This window comes from Phascolarctos cinereus, unplaced genomic scaffold, assembly GCF_003287225.1.
Source record: "Phascolarctos cinereus isolate Bilbo 61053 unplaced genomic scaffold, phaCin_HiC Scaffold_4;HRSCAF=312, whole genome shotgun sequence".
Taxonomy (NCBI): Eukaryota; Metazoa; Chordata; class Mammalia; order Diprotodontia; family Phascolarctidae; genus Phascolarctos; species Phascolarctos cinereus.
The window spans coordinates 130,256,458-130,277,125 of record NW_027555847.1 but is presented as its reverse complement, the minus strand read 5'-3'; the positions used below and the strand labels follow the sequence as shown (position 1 = coordinate 130,277,125).

The 20,668-nt window shown below is 43.9% G+C and overlaps 1 protein-coding gene across 1 annotated transcript; it reads right to left on the bottom strand.

Annotated features, from left to right (window-relative positions):
- Window positions 1–927: 927 nt before the first annotated feature.
- On the bottom strand, window positions 928–3,761 carry LOC110221840 (tryptase beta-2-like). The gene is made up of 5 exons (XM_021006505.2): window positions 3,701–3,761; window positions 2,817–2,979; window positions 2,043–2,308; window positions 1,214–1,377; window positions 928–1,083 (listed from the first exon to the last, which is right to left on the bottom strand). Exons 1-5 carry the CDS (start codon window positions 3,759–3,761, stop codon window positions 928–930), a joined length of 810 nt encoding a protein of 269 aa, XP_020862164.2.
- Between the last annotated feature and the right edge of the window lie 16,907 nt (window positions 3,762–20,668).

Below are 20,668 nucleotides of genomic sequence, written 5' to 3'. Positions count from 1 at the left end.
TGTAGAATCATAAAATCTCACAGGTCATCTAGTCCAACCACTACTTGGAGCAGTAATCCCTTCTATAGCACCCATGACAAGAGGTCATTCAGCCTCTGCTAAAAAATCCTCCTCCCCAAAAGGGTGCAAGGGGAATCATCACCTCATGAAGCAATCCATTCCACTGATAGAAAGAACTAAATATTAGAAAATGTCTTTTTTTACATGAACCTAAAATCCTACTTTCCTATAAGTTCTTTGCAATGGTCCTAGTAACTTTCTGTTTCTTACATGTATTTTTTTTTGTATTTTTGGGGTTTTTTAAAATTTTTTAAATTTTCTATTTTTCTTCTTTTTTTTTTTGCAATTTTTAAGAAGTAGTAAGAGTAGTAATAAGACTATAACTGCTGCCTTGACCACAAACAACCCAAAGAAAGCACATTTATCCCAGAGTAAGATAAAACAGTTTAATAAGATATAAGAAATGCCGTGTAAACCAGCCTCTTTACCTCTCTCTTTCTTTGTCCACTCATCATCTCCTGAAATAATCCAAGTGTGCACACAGATCAGGACCATGGAACATGAAGTCACCAGAGTTTCACCCCCACTATATTATAGCCTGCACAGGGGAAAACTGAAACTCACATGGAGGGACTCGACCAAGGTCGCACAATGAGCCAGTGGTAGAGCAGAATATCAGAAGCCAGGTGTCCTGCCTTCTAGCCCAGGGAACTTTGCTCTGTACCCTGCAACTTCTAGAGCACTCAGAAGGGCAGAGAAGGAGAGATAGCTCAGGGAAGGAGGTGTTTTAAAGACAGCAGTATGAGTCCGGTGTGATGGGGAGAAATAAGGAATAGTTCCATTGGTTTCCCAGCAGACGTGGAAGCTGGAATTATGGCTGAAGGTGATGATGTGATGAAGAAAGACAAGAGGCATTGGGCCACAAGATCACTGGATGTGCTGATTGATCCAATCCACAAAAGCTGCGACACGAGTGAAGACTCCAGGTCTATGGGGAGCAGCACAAATCTCTCCCCAACTCACTATTCCAGCCTGGAACCAGAAGCCCTTAACCTTACACACCAAGGCTCCCCCAGAGTCACCCTGGAAGACAAGAGAGAGGCTGTTAGGATGGTCCAAGGGACAGAGAATGCACAAGAGAACAGGACACCTAAATTCAATCTAGAGTTAGGGGAAGGGCCTCACAGAGGAGCAAACACAGAAAGCCTCTCACCTGACAGGGGCTCTTTCCAGCTTCACCAGCACAGATCATGTTATCAAGAATAACCCTTTCATCTTCAGGAATGAAGTTATTTTCATGGTATTCCTGGTCACAGGTTACGGCATCCATCACAGGGACCCTCACCTTCTGCAGGGTGAAGGGAGGGGGCAGGGGCACTAAAGAGAGAAGCGATCACGAAGAATTACTGCGAGCTTAGATCAGAGAGCAGGAGAATTCTGGGCACAGTGAGACTCTGGGTCTATAAACAAAGGTGAGGGTACAGAATAGTTATGGAGGCCAACATCTGTGCTCTGGGAATAACTGATACTTAGACACCAGGGTCAGCAAAGAAGCATAGTCAGAAGTCGACTGTCAGGACAAAGAAGTCATTTAGAGCTGAGAGTTATTTCAGAGATCACCTAGTTCAAACCCTTCATGTGACAGAGAGAGAAACTGAGGCCCAAAGAGGGAAATGGCACATAGTACATGGACACACAGGTAGAAAGCAGCCAAGTTTGGAACCCTCTAATTCCATATCCAGTGCTCTTTTCACTATAGCCTTTAGCAATGACCTTAGACTGAGCCCCCAGCAGGCTGAGCTCCCAGACACAGGGGGTTCTGGGACACAGCATCACTGCTCTGTATAGCAAAGAAACAGGACTTGTCAAAATAATTTTCCTTAATAAAGAAATCCTAGAAATGTCATCTCTACAACCCTTTCTGCTGTCTTCACCACAGTCCTTGCAATGCCTAGTCTTGGCCTTGATCCTGGCCCTCTACTAACCCTGGGACATCCCAGAGCCCCACACCTCCCACCCACTCCCAGCCTCTCACAGCTCACCTTCAAATCTAATGTCTCCCCAACCAGAGACCCAGCATTCCATGTCTGGAGTGAAGGTCTGGGAGGCTTCAGGGAGCATGATAATTTGGACAGTCTTATTCAACTGCACAGGGGACTGCAGTTTTAGCAGGGCAAGGTCAGAGCCTGCCGTGAAACCAGTATACTTAGGGTGAATAATGATCTCTTCCAGGGGCACCAGGTTGTCCTCTTCATATAGATTCTGTTGCCTCAATTGGACCATATATTGTGAAGTTTCCTTTCCAGATCTGGAAAAAAGAGGGAGAATAATATTCCTTAGAGGGGCTACATGGCCCAGTCCAAGTATCCTGAGACCCAGTTGGACCCATCTGTGCCCTCTAGCTGTCAACCATGGAACTGGGCATTTGGACCTTCCTGGAACTCCCATAGCCCCCCACCACCATAATACAGGGAAGTTCCCTAGCTCTCCCTCTGCTAACTCTCCTTCCCTTTCCCCTGGATTTCCCATCTTTTCATAGTAACAGAACCATACATCTGTTAGGCCCTCTGCAAATGAGAAAGGGATTTTTTTGTCCAATAGCCAAGTGAGGAACTCATGATAGGGATTGGTATCCCCATTTTAGAAAACTGAGGCCCAGAGAAGGGAAGAGCCTTGTCCAAGGTCATACACTGTGTTAATATGTGGCAAAGTCTGAACTACAATCCAGATCCTCTTTCTCTGAGACCTGAGGCTCTCTCTGTCACACCCCCGATTCATGCCCCCTTGCACCTCTGAGAGGGAGGAAGGTGACTCACCCAGAAAAGCAGTGGGCAGCAGTCAGGATCCAACTGGGGTCGATGAGAGAGCCCCCACAGACATGCATCCAGAAACCATCAACACTTTTCCTCAGACTGATCTGCCATGGCCATTCTCCCTCCTGAGCATCATCGCCCCCAACAATCCTAGTCTCCTGCTTGTCTGGATGGAGAAATGGGTGATTGTGCAAGAAGATCCATCAGTGTTGTGAATCCTCGCATCTAGCTCTCATGCCAGGATCTCATACATTGCCAGTGATCATTCCTGGCCTTGAGATTCTCTGCCAAGAGCTGGTTGGCAGCTGACGTGCCATCACCCATCTCCCGGTAAACAAAGTAACAGTAGCTGACATTCTACAGTGTATTAATCGTTTAAATTGCCCTTCCCATGAACTCTGTCCATTGATGATCCCATGTGATCCTTATAACAACTCTGTGGGGATAAATAGTACAGGTATTATCATTTTACAGATGAGGAAACTGAGGCTCCAAATGGGTAAGTATTAGAAACAGAAATAAGATTGCAGTTAGGGCTTTCCTTACCCAAAGTCTGGCACTCTCCACTACAACTTTCTGCCAATCCTTCAAGAAGTCTCTAGGGAGCACCCACTATGTGCCAGTACACTGTGCCATGTGCTCAGAACGCAAGGGCAAAGAATGAAACTACCCCAACTTGGAAGGAGCTCACATTCACACTGGGAGAAGCCAGAGTCTGGTCACCTGGAAACTACCTCTGCCCTAATCAAACCACCCTATCCCTAGGTAAGAGCTGAACGTTCTCTCCTGGATCCCAGGAAATACTCCCCATGCGGCCACCAATAGGCTGAGCACTGGAAACAGGAATTCCAGGGTGTAGACAATACTTGGATGGGGCTATAACTCACCTTGAATCACAGGGACTGAGTTTCCCAGGAGGGGAAGGGTCAGAAGCAGCAGGAAAATCATCTGGACAGAGAGAAAAGGGAGAGGGCTCAGGTCAACAGAGAAGGGCTCCAGTTGCTAGAGTCTGGGGTGGAGCAAAGTCCTCCAGCCCAACATCTCCATCCAGCTGAGCCTGGGCTGGGTAGCCAAGGTCTGAGAATGGAGCAGGATCCTTACCTTGATCTGCTTCTCCAGTTCTGAGCTTCCCCCTTGGTCAGCACCCTACTTATACACCCATAACAGGAAGTTTTAAAAAAAAGAGAGAGAAGAGCGAGATTGCCCACGGGGGCATTTAGCCCTCCTCTGGGGATTGGAGGGAGAGGTAAGGTGGTGGAGCAAGTGGATTTGGGACACACACAGGTCAACAGCCAGTCAGATCCTGATGTTCTCATCTTCTCCTATTCCGTCCCCACCCCCTTTCTGCTCCTCAGGCCCTCTTCCCTGAAGAAAGATCATATAATTTCAGAATTCAGAGTGGGAAGGGACCTGAGAGTTCATTTAGTTCAGCCTCATTTTACAAGGAGGAACTTGAGGCCCCTAGAGAGAAGGTGGCTCACCTAAGGTCACAGCTGTAATAAGCCAGCATCTGAACTCAGGATCTCTGATTCTATGCGCTCTCTCCACTATGCCTAGCTGCCTTCGCATCCAAACTCTTCATTTTACAGAATAGGAAACTGAGCCCAAGAGATACTAATTGACCTGCCCACGGTGACCAAATCTGAAATAGCCTGTGAAATGCCTCCAGCCCTATTTTGGCCCATCATGATTCTCATGCACTCCTTCATGAACCCTTAAGAAGAAAATGACATCTGCCTAGCCAAACCTTTTGGCATACTTGTCCAGCAGGGTGTGCTAGCTGAAGCTCATTCCCAAATACCCAGTACACAGTAATTCCTTAATTAATCCTTTTTCATTCATTCAGCTGCACATTCATGTATTCATTCGTTCATTCCAATAACGCTACTCCTAACCCAGTCGTGCCAGCCCAGCCCATGTGTCTCTTACCCATGTCGCTTCCTGCCTTCACCACCATGATCCACCCAAGCTGCTCAGGTCCTCCCTGGCTTTCTCTTGACATTTCAAAAGTATCAGCTGAGAATGCAGACTATCCATCAGTTATAATAACAAAAACAGCATTTCTATAAAGCCTCCAAGTTTACAAAACACTTTACTAATACCTCACTTCATCTTCGCAACAAGCCTAGGAGGTAGGTGTTATTATAATTCACATTTATAGATGAGAACACATAGAGGTTAAGAGACTTAACCAGGGTCACACAGTTATTAAATGTCTGACAACAGATTCAAATTCGCATCTTTCTGACCGCAACTAAACCTCATTCTGGTCACATGACAACCCTTTTTTTCTCAATTATATCATAGAGAGACAGTTGGAAGAGACCTGTGAAACATCTGGTCTAACGCCATTGTTTCACAAATAAGGAAACTATGACCAAAATTACCCAACCACTAAGAATAACTGGATTTCATTCATGACATCCTATATACTACTCACCTTGTTATTTCTTTGTGTTTAATTGTCTGATCATATACAAGATGGACTTCTCTATTCTCTTTTAGCTGGTGCTCAATTTAAATTCTTCAGAGACTACCATGGACCATGACTCCCAACCAAACAGTAGTAACTAGAAGAGTATTAGCATTAAAAGAAGAGGACTTTATTTCAGAGAGATGCTTGAGGTTATTAAAAGAACTTTACCACATGCCAAAGGCAATTCAGCCCATTCTTGTCCTCCTGGTCAATTCTGGGCCTAATTAACTATCCTTGGTCAACAACTGTCCAACATACAAGTGATGGAGGAAGAAATCTATTGGCTGTCCATTCAACTTCATGTCATTATCTGGACAATGGGCCAATTCTTCATGCAACTGACCTTGCTTGTGTGAATAAGAAGGCCAAACTCTGGAATGATTGTGTCTCTCATTTAAAAGGCTTTGCAAGGTTCAAGGTCTTTCTTGAATCAGTATAATGCCATTCAGAAACTAGTATGTCCCAAGGACTTCACCATCAAGATGGGATCTCTCCTCAGTGTGCCTTCTAGGTTGGATCTCCTTCACAGCAGTGTGCAACACACTGCGCTAGCTCACATTCTTCTCTTGGATGCTTCCCTGGATATTAATGATCAGAAGAGAGGGTCAGCTCAGGTTATCTCCATTGTGACATCTTCCAAGGAATCTTGAAACTCCATCCACATTATCACGTAAGCACTCAACTAATGAGATATGTCCCTTCAATTTTGGACAAGTAGGTTTAGAAGTGGATGTCTACCCAGCTGGAGGTATCTAAGAGTTGGATCAAAATGAGAAGTGAAATTCTGAGATGAAGTTGGCTGGAGAGGTAGAGATTTGAGAATGATGACTGAGTAATAATGAGCAGCTAGGTGGCACCATAATGCACAGACCCTGGGCCTGGAGTCAGGAAGACTCATCTTCCTGCATTCTAATCTGGCCTCAGGCTCAGTTCAAATCTGAACTCAGACACTTACCAGATGTGAGACCCTGGGCAAGTCACTGAAGCCTGTTTGCCTCAGTTCCTCATCTGTAAAATGAGTTGGAGAAGGAAATGGCAAACCACTCCACTATCTTTGCCAAGGAAACCTCAAATGGGGTCACAAAGAGTCAGACACCAGTGAAAAATGACTGAACAACAACAACAACAACAACAACAGATGAGCTCACCAACAGAGAGTGCGTAGGGAAGAGAACAGATCCTAGAATAGCCGGCAATCTGATCAGAGGTCTGGAATCTGACCTGTTTCACTAAGGCCAGTGCTTCGCACCACACACATATGGTGGCACATACCAAGTGCTTAATAAATGTATGGTGTTTTCACTGATGGATGTATGGTTTGCATTACTCGGAGGCAGGTTCAATCTAATCTCCTTGACTCATCCACCAGGAAATTTGGACTTATCCAGACATCTTGATATCTGTCCTGTTAATACCTCCCTGCTCCTCATGTGGAACTGCCCCCTGTAGCCTGGACCTCCAGAAACCATGCCCTCCCTCCCTGGGCAGTTTGAGCAACTTAGCACTGAAATTCTGCCTGGGACAGCTGAGCTCCCATGTATACATCCTGTTTGTACATAGTTGTTTTCATATTTTCTTCTCATTACACTATCAGCTTCTTGAGAATACAGACTACTTTTGGCCTTTCTTTGTAACCCTGGGCTTAGCAGAGTGGATAGTTACTACATTCTTGTTGATTTAAGTGAGTACAGACTCCCCTAACTCACTCCACCTAGCTAGCCTCGGACCATGCTTCGTATCCCATCCATTTATTCACCAGGAAACCTGGTCCTACCAAGGCATCATGCTATCTGCCTTGCAAGCACATGGATATCCTTCCACACATTCTGCCCTGCCTGTTTCCTATCTCTTATAGTCAGAATAGTAATGATAATACGGTGGCTTTTGGAAAGGACATAATAACCAATTGCCCTATCGCTTAGAATGTTTGTGACTTTCCAGAGCAAAACCCCTTTCTCTGCTTCCCACTTTCCTGTATGGATTGCTCCTCTACCCCTTTAGAACATAAACTACTTGAATACAAGGATTCTCTCATTTCTGAATTGGGTAAGTGCAGAAATGAGAGCCTAGCATATGATAGGTGCTTAATAGATGCTTTCTTATTTATTCATTGATTCACTTGCTCATTTGATCATTCATTCACTCATTCATAATGGGAAATAGAATCAAGGTTAGGAGAAGACATGTCTCTGGGAAATTTTGGAGAAGGTGGTCAACTTATTCTCTGTGAACAGAGCTTCCTCTGCCCCTATGTCTCATCTCCTCTGCCTTTGAGCTACCTCTTCCTTGGAACTCTGTCCTACTGCCCCAGGGCTCCCTAGTCAAATTCTCTGAGCTCTAGGGGAAGGGGTGAAGGCATTGGGCAATCCATTGGTGTGAGGAGCCATGAACCCATCAGTCACATCCAATTACTTGGGCCTAAGTGGGTACTTAGATGCCCAGTGAGAAATCTCTACCCTTGCATCAACCACCAAAGGATTTCAGGCAGCCTGAGAAATATGTAGAAGATGTAAAAGAAAGTAAAGATATAACAAGTGTTTTATCTACACCCCACTCTACCTGCCTTCCACTAGTCACCACTGTGCCCATCATGTAACTTGGCAAGTGGGCTGCCACTTCCTACTTTTGCCTCTTTCTTACGTGACCCATGGCTACCAACCACCGTCAGTCTGTCTTACCTGAAAAGTGAGCCACTAAAAATCTATCTGTGGCCAGAAGAAAGTTAGCCTATTTTAATTTTGGCCCCTACATACTGCCAGGTTGTACAAGTCTGAACTAGGCCATCAGAACAGATGATTTCAGCCGTCATTCCACCTCTCTTGTTTTGTCCACACTGATCTTAGACAAAGAAGTGATCATAATCTGCAGCAAAATCCTTCCACTGGCTTTCACTGAGAAACCCAGGGGTCTCCACTCACTTCTTCTCCCATAAGGTCAGGTTGAGTCTGTGCCTGGGACAGCTTTGGACACTGAATTACTCTCTATATTCTCTGGGGTTGGATAGCCCTGGAAGATATGAGCTCAGTCTGTATGTACTAGGATGAATTCAATTCAGTTTAGACTGAATAGAATTCATTTTTTACTTTATTCTGGAGTCCCTGACAACTACTGGATCCCATGTGAGGGCTTTTTTGTTTCTTTTTAGTAAGGGTAGCTCAAGAATGTTCTAACCTCCAATGTAAAACCCCTGGCTACTTAGTTATTACCATACTAACAAAAGCTTGGGCAAATCACAAACCAGAATCAGTGAAAACATTTAATTGGAACAGAAGTGGAAAGGAAACAAACAATAAAAAAAATTCTAGGGTCCAGAAAGTTGAAAAAAAACATGAAAGTCAAATGTTGTGGAATTTAAGGACTCAGAAGTATTCTAATTCTTGTCCCAAATTATACTCCTAGCCAGATCCACTGGTTCTCCTTCACTACTTTCTTTTTCCATATAGAGACTGTTTGGAGCTCAGATCTGAGCCATGGAGACATTTCTTTGGGCTCTGTCATCAAAGCTCCCTGCTGCTTGGGGAAATGAACACTAGAACCTAGGGTCTAACAATGTCTCTGGCTAGCTATGCAGGCAAGGTGACTCTCTTGTCTCTGCCTGCCTCCATCATACCTTCATACCTCAAGACTCATTTACCTTCTCAAGACACAAAATCAGCTCCCTGGGTCTGCTCTCACACCTCCTCCCTTTTCCTTTCCCTGAACTTCAGAAGTCCTCCCTCAAATAGCCTTCCATACCTGATGTCATCATGGACTCAAGAACTGTTGTCTTTTTCTTTCCCCGATTCTTTTTTTATAAATACTTTTATTATCATATATTATTTCAAATCATTTTCATTTCCCTCCACTTCTCTGAGAGTAATCTTTTAAAACAAAAACAAAAAAGAAGAAAAACAGTTCATTAAAACTAGTGAAATTGACAAAAAAAAAAAGACATATGCCTATCTCTATTTGTTACCTTGCCAAAATCTGTCCTCAGACAACAGAAAATCTCAAGGCTCTTCTCTACTCTTAAAAGAAAAAACTTAAAAGAAAACTTTGGGAAGTAGTTAACATTTCTGAACAACTCTTCATATTCTTTGTCTTCCCCCACTGTACTGTCTATGTTGTCTGTGGTTCTTTACCATCTTCCTTTTAATTTGAGGACCCTCAGAGTCCCCCATATTTTTATCTCACGCTGCTTACCTCCATATAGATCCTAAAAAGAAACATTAAAAACCCATAGCTTGAGCCATTTCCCAACCTGTAGCAGTGCTCAGTCACAGTCCTCTTGCTGAGTATGGAGCATGACCAAGGCCAAGATTGTGCCCGTTACCCCCTTCCCCTTCTCTGGGGTTTTCTGTCCTATCTTGGCCTTAGTCTCTGTACCTAGATCAGAAACTGACCAGTGAATGAGTGACTACTACGGACACCCACGTGTTGCCCTGGATTTTTGTTGTTCCCTCGACTGCCCTCTCTGTTACTGATGATGCCTCTTTAACAAAGTTTGAAATTCCCTTTATGCAAGTGAAATCTTGCCCTAGGGTCTCACTGCTCCTCTGACACTAGTGACAACACTGAGTGAGGATTGATAATTCCCAGATAATTTATAGCCCTGAGCTAAAGTCTTGTGGCTTGTCCTATAACAGGAGGATAGAGAGTTGGGTATAGAGGTCAAATAGACTGGAAGGTCAGACAGAAGATGATGGGTCAAACAGACCTGGTGAGCTGGAGGGCAGTTAGCAGCAGACTCCAGGGGAACAAGAATCCCCAGGGATGCCAGGGGTAAAGGTAATAGCTGAGCATCCAGAAATTCATTGGAATAGCTGAGATTGGCCAGAAGCCCACAAGTGACTTGATGTTAGCAAGCTGAGAGCTAGGCAAAAAGACAGGGAAACAAGCTGAAAGACAGATGGGACGAAAGGGAAGATGGCTAAAAGAGAAGCAGGTAGGCACTCACATAGATATTGCTTCCCTGCCCCTCTGGGTCTGGCTTGGATTTGAATAGGGGGCACAAACTTGCTACAAGGGAACAAAATCTGAACTTTAGGTTCTGTCATGCTTTTGGGGATGTATTGGTATGGTGGTACCCTCTTGGCCCTGCTCTCCTCACACCACACAGAAGCCTCCCCACTCATTTCATGAGTATATGTGAGCTTGTAAATCAACCTTGTATACAGGGGGAGCTGTGTAAGACAGAAAATGGATTGGAACAACAGCCAGAGAGGCCTTGTGCCTGGGTCACATCCTTAGAGATAGTCTAGGAGGAAAGGCCTTGTCTTTTGTGATTAGTTTCCTTATCATTATTATTCCTGACATGCGGGCCATCTCCAGTTGTCCTGATCTAGATCTTGCCATTGCACCAGCATGGCTTCAGAGGAGAAAGTGAAGTTGTGACTTTGCAGAGCCCTTCCTCACCTAAGTCCAATTCACTTGCACGTCATGACATCACCTCCCTGATGTCACGGTCCTTTTCAAGGAGAAAGGACAAACAACAGTTCCTGATATAATTATGCTTGTGGAGCAATACTTGGGTGCCCCATCACTCATGGGCTCTCAGAAAGCTACCCCCCGAGATGGAGGCACTTTGAGGATTGGCATCAACTCAAAACTGTGGTTCAGGAACTTCCATATTTGAATTTACTTTTACAAGGACGAAGGACACAGTAGTTCATAGAAGAAGACATCTATTCGAGTAGCCTGGAAAATTACAGATTAAAAATTAAAGTCAAGAAAAGATTCCTCCATGAATACATGGGGTGTCCTCTCCCTCACATTATCATGCCCCTGGTTGAGGAAAATATGCATGTAGAGAACATATGTGATTAGGGAATGTATTTAAAGGGCACACATGTAAGGGAACACAGGAAGCTAGGCTACATGTGTGAAGAAGCTCCCACAGCAGGCCCACCTATGACTAGGTACATTAATGGAAGGCACACATGTAAGGAGAGATATATGCCCAGGGTGAATGTGTGGCCAGGATAAGTTCTGCGTCTAGTACTGTGGAGCTGCTCATGTCCCCTGGGGGTGTTGTTAGGCTGCCCTTTGCTGGACATCACGTTTTCTGGACATACCAGCTTTTCTCGTGTTTGCTGAACTTCTCTTTTCTATCATCTTCCAGGCTTCAGATACTCAGCCTCTTCAGGACCCTTTGCTGCTCTCTGCTTCCATCTCTGGGGGTGCAGCGGTTATTCAGCTTCTTCCTGGCAAGGGAGGGCTAACACTCTTTTAGTACCAGTGGCCACCTTCTCTAGCCAACTGATTCCCCGAGTTAAGTTAAATATATTCTTTTTACTGCCCTTCTCCTGACCCACTCAAAGTCTCCGGTCTTAGCAATTCTCTCACTTTAGAAAATGTCTTTCGAGTCTTGTCAAATCCTTGATTATCAGTTTTCTTCCTGAAGCCCATTTCAGGGACTCTATCTAGCAAGAACAAATGGGTGTTTTGTGGTGTCTTAGGCAATGAGGTTTCTCCCAGTACCCATGATGCTCCTTGATTGATATGAAGGTTTAACAAAGTAAAAGCCAAGAGGTCTAAGGGAAGCTCATTATCTATAAGAAACAGTGCATAGAGTGCCACGCATGGAATCAGTAAGACCTGAGTCCAAATCTGGCCTCAGATACTTACTAGCTGCATGACCCTGGGCAAGTCACTTAACCCTGTTTGCCTCAGTTTCCTCATCTGTCAAATGAGCTGGGGAAGAAAATGGCAAACTACTCCAGTATCTATGCTAAGAAAACCCCAAACTGGGCCACAAAGAGTCAGCTATGACTGAAAGTGACTGAATAGTGACAACAGCAACATGCAAAGTGCCCTCAGCTTGGACAGGACCCAGGTTACAAAAAAACTCTGATTACTAGGTAACTGGAACCCTGCCTTCATCTATCTGATACTTTGCAATTTTCCTTGGATTGGGAGAAAGGACATATTGGATTAACTGAATGGTTATATACTAATATAGATGGGTCCTTCAGGAAACCCTACTTTGAGGCCTTGTTGTGGCCTAGAAATGATCTTGGGTACTTGAAGGCTATGCCAGAAGTACACAAGCATGGGAAGATTATCCCACTCTGGGAAGGCTTTGAATATGGTCCTGGCTGAGTGTCCTCATGGAGAACTAGCTTAGCTATATACAGAGAGGCTGATCACCAGCGGTTGCTCACTTGGTGATGAATTCTTTGTTCTTACTCACAAAATAAAAATATAATATGAAATGGCCCTCCATCCTGTGGTGGGTCCCTTTTGCTTCTGCAGTGATAGTGGTAGAAAGGTGGAAGAAGACGGTTGTGTAGCATGCTAAGAATCACATAGCCTCCCTGTAAAATTTAACTTTGCTAGTGGTATTTGAAATGTGAGATCCTTGTCTGATCACCAATGTGCTTGCTGACTACTAGAGAAATTGAATCACATCCAGTTAGTGTGGTCAATTGGAAAGAGAGGTGGATTTGCATCCAGAAGACTTGGACCACAATCCTGAATCTCTCATGTGTTACCTACACGACCTTGGGCAAATCTCTTGGCCTATCACTTCAGCTATAAAATAAAGGCATTGCATTAGGTGCACTGTCAGGTACCTCTCAACCTTTAGTGTATGATTCCATGGCATTCTTGGTACAAAGGAAAGCACAAAGAAGAAGGAAGTTTCACTTAAATGGAAGATTGGCTCACAGATTCTCTTTGAAGAAGGAAATAAAGTATGTGACAGAGTCTTTGTAATTGGATGTGACTGAGTGGTTCATGGCTCCTCTCACCAATGGATGGCCCAATGCCTTCACCCCTTCATCTAGAGCTCAGAGAATATGACTAGGGAGCCCTGGGGCAGTAGGACAGGGGCCCAGAGAAGAGGTAGCTCAAAGGCAGAGGAGATGAGACCTAGGGGTAGAGGAGGCTCTGTTCACAGAGAATAAGTTGACCACCTTCACCAAAATTTCACAGACACATGCCTTCCCTTAGCCTTGATTCTATTTCCCACTATGAATGAGTGAATGAATGAATAAATGAGCAAGTGAATCAATGAATGAATAACAAAGAATTTATTAAGCACCTATCATATGCCAGGTTTCTCATTTCTGCACTTACAGAATTCAGAAATGAGAAAGACCTTGGATTCAAGTAGTTTATGTTCTAAAGGAGGAGGGGAACAATCCATATAGGAATGTGGTAAACAAAGAAAGGAGCTTTGTTTTGGCAAGTGACAGAGATTCTAAGCCATAGGGCAATTGGTCATGACTTTCTTTCCAAAAGCAATCTTACTTTCATTACTGTTCTAACTATAAGAGAAAGGAGGCAGCAGGGTGGGATGTCTGAAAGGATACCCATATGGTAGCAAGGCAGAGAGCATGATGCCCTGGTAGGACCAGGTTTCCTGGTGAATAAATGGATGGGATACGAAGCATGGTCTGAGGCTAGCTAGATAGTAGAATTAGGTGAGTTTGTACTCACTTAAATCAATAAGAATGTATTAACTATCTATTGTGCTAAGCCCAGGGATACAAAGAAAGGCAAAAAAAATTAGTCTCTATTCTCAAGAAGCTGATAGTGTAATGGTGAAGAAAACATGAAAACAACTATATACATGGGAGCTCAGCTGTCTCTACCCGAATTTCAGTGCTAAGTTGATCAAACCGCCCAGGCAGGGAGGGCATGGTTTCTGGAGGTCCAGGCTACAGGGGGCAGTTCCACAGCAGGAGCAGTGGGCCATCATCAGCACAGATATCAAGATGGCTGGAAAAGTCCAAATTTCCTGGTTAATAAGTCAAAGAGACTAGACTCAGCCCTGCCCCCAAATAATGCAAACCGTACAACCGTCAGTGAAACAACCAATATTATTAAGCACTTGCTGTGTGCCACCATATGTGTGCGGTGCGAAGCACTGGCCTTAGTGAAACCAGTCAGATTCCAGACCTCTGATCAGATTACCGGCTATTCTAGGATTGTTTCTCTTCCCTACACACTCTGTCTGGGTGAGCTCATCTATTCTTTTGCTGTCGTTGCTGTTGTCAGTCTTATCTGACTCTTTGTGACCCCATTTGGTGTTTCCTTGGCAAAGATACTGGAGTGGTTCACCAGTTCCTTGTCCAACTCATTTTACAGATGAGGGACGGAGGCAACAGGGTTCAGTGACTGCCCAGGGTCTCACATCTGGTAAGTGTCTGAGTTCAGATTTGAACTGAGACTGAGGCCAGATTAGAATGCAGGAAGATGAGTCTTCCTGACTCCAGGCCCAGGGTCTGCGCACTATGGTGACACCTGGCTGCTCATTATTACTCAGTTATAATTTTCAAATCTATACCTCTCCAACCAACTTCACCTCAGAATTTTACTTCTCATTTTGATCCAACACCTGAATACCTCCAGCTGGATAGACATCCACTTCTAACCCAACTTGTCCACAATTGAAGCCGTGATTTCCTTTCTAAACTTTCCCCTCTTCCTGATACAGTTCTCTGTTGAAAGTTTCTCATAAGAGAGGGAAAACCTCGGAGTTATCCTTGACATTTCTGCCAACTCCCACCAAAGCTATCTCCACAACATCTCTGACATCTCTCTGTTCTTTTCCATTTCCATTGCAACCAATCTAAAGACAAGCCTTCATTATCTTTTCCTTAGCTTTTATTTATTCCATTTCCCATGTCCGGAATGGGTTTTCCCCACCACCCGCCCTAACCCACTAGGTGAAATAACCTAAAGATATCTTACAAAACGGTAACCATCAAAAAGCATCTGGTACTGGCTAAGAAATAGACAAGTTACTCAATAGAACAGACTAGGTAAGCAAGGTCCAGGAGCAAATAGTGTAAGATTTTAGGACACCAATTATTGGGATAAAGGTATCCCTGGTCAACAGAAACTGCTAGGGAAATTGAAAAGAAGCCTGGCAGAAATTAGATTTAGATCACTCTCTTAGAACATAAACGACAAGACATTCCAAATCTACTTATAACTAGAATATAAAAGATCACATTACAAATTAAAGGTGAGTAGAAGGAAGTACTTTAATCACCTATGGCTAGGGGAAGAAATACTAAGTAAATAAGGGAGAGGGACGGCTAGGTGGTGCAGTGGATAGAGTACCAGCCCTGGAGTCAGAAGGACCTGAGTTCAAATCTAGTCTCAGATCAGACACTTGACACTAGCTGTGTAACTCTGGGCAAGTCACTTAACCCCAATTGCCTCGTGCAAAAAAAAAAAAAGAATAAATAAATAAATAAGGGAGAAAGGTGACCATAAAAGATGAAATGGTCAATTTTGATTATGTTAAGCTGGAAAGGTGTTTCATGAACAATAACAATGCAGCTAGAATTAGATGAGAAATAGTTGATTTGGGGTGGGAAAGACTTTTATTTTAGCTCTCTCTGAGAAAACTCCAATATCCAAAATACATAAAGAATTTACACAAATTCCCTATAAACAAGAGCTGTTGACTAATAGGTAAGTGGTCAGTAGATACATACAGGCAGTTTTCAAAAGGAGAAATAAAAGCTATCAACCACTTTGTGAAAGACTGCTCCAAATACTTAGTGGTGAGAGAAATGTAAATCATAACAACTCTGAGGTAACACCTTGTGCCCAACAGATTGACAAAGATGGAAAAGGGTAAACATGGTAAATTTTGGAGTGGATTGGGAAGACAGGACACTAAAGTGTTGTTCTAACCATTCTGGAAAATAATTTAGAATTATGCTCCAAAAGTAACGAAATTATGCATACCCTTTCACCCTGCTATAGCATGATTAAGCATGTACCTAAGAAGGTCAAAGACAAAGGGAGATTTTCCCATATTTACAGCAGCAGCACTATAAAGGTGAAACCTAAGCTGCAGGTAGGGGCTGATTGGCAGGATAAAGTTGGTTATTGTTCAGTCATTTCAGTTGTGCCTGACTCTGTGACCCCATTTGACTCTTTCTTGGCACAGATACAAGAAGGGTTTCCCATTTCCTTCTTCAGGGATAAAGCTAGAGCAAGGCCAAGGACTAACATTCAGTCTTCCCAAAGAGTTTGTGATCTGCCATAGAGTCCAAGCCCCCATCATGGGACTTGAGATGGTAAGGGGAGCAGGGAGATGGTATAGAGAAACTGTTCCCCCACCTGGATCTTCAGGTCCTGAGGATTCAAGGAGCTGTCAATGGAGAGCAAAAGAAGCAATTTGGAGGCCTAAGGGGGAAAGCTGTTTGTTAATGTCAGAATAAAAAAAAAATTAATGTTCATACGGCCATCTCTAGGATAGAACATGGAAACACAATTGTAACCCTTGCTTAGGACCTTACCAGAACAGTCCTCTATCTCACCCCAGACCTTCACCCCACTCTGGTCTATGTAGGGGAGTTTGCCAAAGGCTACAAAAAGGCAGACGGACAGGATCTGGCTGTTGAAGGCCCCATGGGGTCCTAGTTGGACTGGGGTCACGATCCCCGTGATTCTCTGGCTGGCTCAGTACGACTAGCATATGGGGTGTTCTTATTCCATGGCAGAAAAGCTCAAGGACAGAAAGACTTTGACCCAAGTGAAACTGGTACTCAAGAAGAGTGCAAAGGCCTTGGAGGGGAGAGACTAGTTTCTTTAAATCATCATCTTCCTCATCATCATCATTTTTATCATTATTACATAGCTAGGATATAAAAGTGCTTTATGTGTATATAATTAAAGGTAGTAAGGTACAGTAGATAGAGAGCTGGCCTCAGAGCCAAGAGATCTGGGTTTGAGTCTTATCACTGATACAAATTGGTCATGTGACCCTGAGCAATTTCTGTAACTTCTTGGTGGCCATAAGGACCTGTCTAAGACTATAATTGTAAAGAAGTGACTACATTTGGTAGAGGGAGTCTCCAATGAACGAACTCTCTATATTAATTAAATTATAGGACCAGTCTTTATCCCATACTTACATATTTTATCTTCTTTGATCTTCAGAGCAACTCTATGAAGTGAGTATTATTATCATACCCACTTTACGAGTGAAGAAATTGAGACTCAGAGGAGAAGTGAAGTGACTTGTCCAGGGTTAAGCAGCTAATTAGAAAGTGTCTAAGGTGGGATTCCATCTCCAGTCTTCCTGACTCCAGTCTTCCTGACACTGCACCAGGCTATCTTTCCTAGGCTCCTCATTTTGGGGAGGGCCATCTGAGCTGAGTGGAGCAATCACCTGCCCTGCCCTACCCAGGCTCACCTGCTTCCCTTGGCCTTCCATCCTTGGCCTTCCGCAACCATTATCACAGGACTTCTGTCACAGAAGGTCTGGCTAATTTTCAATATTTTCCCTTAGTTATCACTGCTCTTCCGATCTCTCTGACTGATTATTCTGAGATAAAACAGAATGAAGACCCACAGTTACCATGCAAGACATAATGTCAACCAAATTTCCACTGGTGAGTCTCAGCTTATGCCCAGCTTAGCGAGAAAGCCTAAATCACTGTGCCACAAGAGGGAGAAGACAAAGTTTGTTCCTAACTGCTTCTATCCTTCTCTAGGGGCTTTTCTCCCATCTTGGCTCAGCCACCAAACCCAGGTTAGAAATTGACCTGCTCTATGAGAGTTGACTTATATCCACCCCTGATCTCCTCCTCCCTAGGAAAAAGAAAGGTTTGTACCATCAGAAGACCAAAAAATGGCCTCTTCTCAAAGAGTGAACTCCAATCACAAAGTTTCAGAAATCTTATAAAGCCAGTCAGGACTTTTGGGAATGAGAGCAGAAGGGTCAGGCGTCATTCCTAGGTGGCACCTCATACCAAATAAGCCCTACCATCACCACCAGTAATACAAGATCTTGTGGAATCTGACAATTAAGGGGTTTCCTGGGAGAACTGATGAGAATAGATTGACAACAAGGTTCTTGCACAAAGGAGAAGACAGAGCAGCATGGTGGCCAAAGAATGCAGAAGTCTGAAATTCAGAGCTGCTTCCTAAGAAGGTCAGGAGGTCTGGTCATAAGACAGGGTCAGAAATGCCTGCCATGCCTTGCTCTGACCCTCTGCCTGTAGGATCTTCCTAGAGAAGAATAGGCTAACTTTGGCACTAGTGTTAAGCAAGCAAACAGAAATAATGTATTGTCAGGATTTCCTCACATGTTGAGCTTAGAGTATTTAGCTGCAGAGAGTGTGTTCCAAGGGCTTTGAAGCAAGTAGATGTGTGTCTAAAAGGTTTTGCTATGAAAGATGTGAGAATTTAGGGGTTTTAGCTACAGAGGGTACTGTGTTCAGAGACACACCTACTGAGACTTGGGCTGCCCCTGACTTGGTGTTCTGGGGTTGTGCTGCGTCTCAGTTGGTGTTCAGAGGGGTTTGCTGCTATGGATGCTGCCTGTCTATATCTGTGCATCACCTCTGAGGGCTCAGGGAGTAGAGTCTGAGAGGGGGCAGTAACCACCTCCACTCTCCTGTTATGTGTTCTGTATCATAGAATCTGCTTTTGCAGCAACTTTGCCATGATTTCATTTTATTATTGTTGTTGTTGTCCAGTTGTTTCACTCGTGTCCAACTCTGTGACCCCATTTGACATTTTCTAGGCAAAGATACAGGAGTGGTTTGCTATTTCCTTTCCCAGCTCATTTTGCAGATAAGGAAACTGAGGTAGGGAAAGTTAAGTGACAAGCCCAGGATCACATAACTAGTGAGTGTCTGAGACCAGATTTGAACCCCTAAAGATGAGTCTTCCTGACTCCATGTCCCGCCCTTTACCTACTGCACCACCTTACAAAGGGATATTTACTGAGAAGATATAGGAACAAAGGAAGTACCCAGTTTCTTTCCAACCCCTGGGGACACATTCTAACCACCTTGGGCCCTGAAAAGAGAGGGCTCTAACACAGAGTAATTTCTACACAGCATTTTCCTTCGCAAAGTTCACTTCAGAATGCTAGGATGAACCCCCTATCCCTTCCTCTAGGCTGCCTTCCATCCTCTTCTATGACAGCTCAAGAAGGTGTCACAGACTTCACTCCTCACTAGGATTGGCTACCCAAAAATCTGCCACTGACTCTGACTCTCTGATCTCAGACTCACTCTCCCAAACATTTTGAAGCTCACAAGGTCAGAACCTGACTTTCCTCTAAAAGGAGAAAAGAACAAATGTAAAGAAGAAGGGGCAGAGCCCTGTCTACACTGGCCACATTTCAGGTGGCGTGGTGTCTGGGGAGATAGGCAGCTGACAACAGGAAGCCACTGCCACCACTGGAAGGATCTCCCTCAGAAACAGTAAAACCATGAATTGAATGGTTCATGGTGGTTTTTCAGGGAAGAGAAGTCCTGAAACTCCTGTCCCATCAGGAGGAGCATAGGTGTTCATCTCATTGCTTGCCACCAGGGGACAAAATAATTCGCCAGTGATTTTACCCAAAGATTTCTGACCTATAAGACATAGACAGGTTGGGTGCAAAGACTTTAAATACTTTCCAAATGGTATTTTGTATTTTATTTTTTGAGGGCACAAGATAAATTTTAATTATGGATGAAAGGTTTTTCACTTCCTCTTTTTTAGTGGAAAAAAAAATGTTCTATTTCCTAGAAGACTACATAGCTACATAGACAGAATTATTTGGTTGAGTATATGGGTGGATACTGCAGCAAAGAGAAGGCTTCCCTGGTTTACTGATAGTGAACCTGGGACTGGGGCAGATTTGGAGAGTCCAAATGGACACATCCCAACTCAGTGGCAGTCTTCTGAAGATGAACATTCTGGTCCGGAGAACAGAAGTTCCCAAAGTCACACAATTAGTAAGTACCATAGCCAGGATGAGCCCAGGCCAGTCTTTGACAGTCAGAAAACAATGGGCCCAAATCTGTGCCTCTTTAAACTTCTTAGGGTATCTCTTGGGAAATACATCTATAGTCATAGAGTGTTGGAAAGCTGCAGCCAAGAAGGTTCTTAAAGACCCTATATTCCCTATTATTCTACTTTACAGATAAGGAAACTGAGGCTTACAAAAGGAGAGATAACTGGGTCAAAGAGACATAGAGATTAAGTAGAAGAGAGAAGAGTAGAAATCAGGCCTGTTGATATATCATTTAGGGACCTGCCCTCTAGCTCTTAAGGCCTTGGGCAACCAGACAGAAGGGAGTGTCTACCGCCAGTAGGATACCTCAATTCTATACCATACACTATTATTCTCTCAGGTTATCTGGTCCAAATACTGTGGGGAGCAAGAATCTCTTCTATGGTGGCCAGAACAAATAGTCATCCCTTCTCTGTTCAAAGACAACCAATCAATTATTCTTAGTGGATAATTCTGTACATTAGACCTGAATACTGCAAAACTTGAGTTAAAATCCTATCCCTGACAGTCAGTAGATATGTGACCTTGGGCATACCTCTTATCATCCCCAGACCTTGTCTGTAAAGAAAATGGGTTAGACAGGAGGTTGTCTTAAGTTCCACTATCTCTAAATCTCTGAGCCTGGGACCTCCC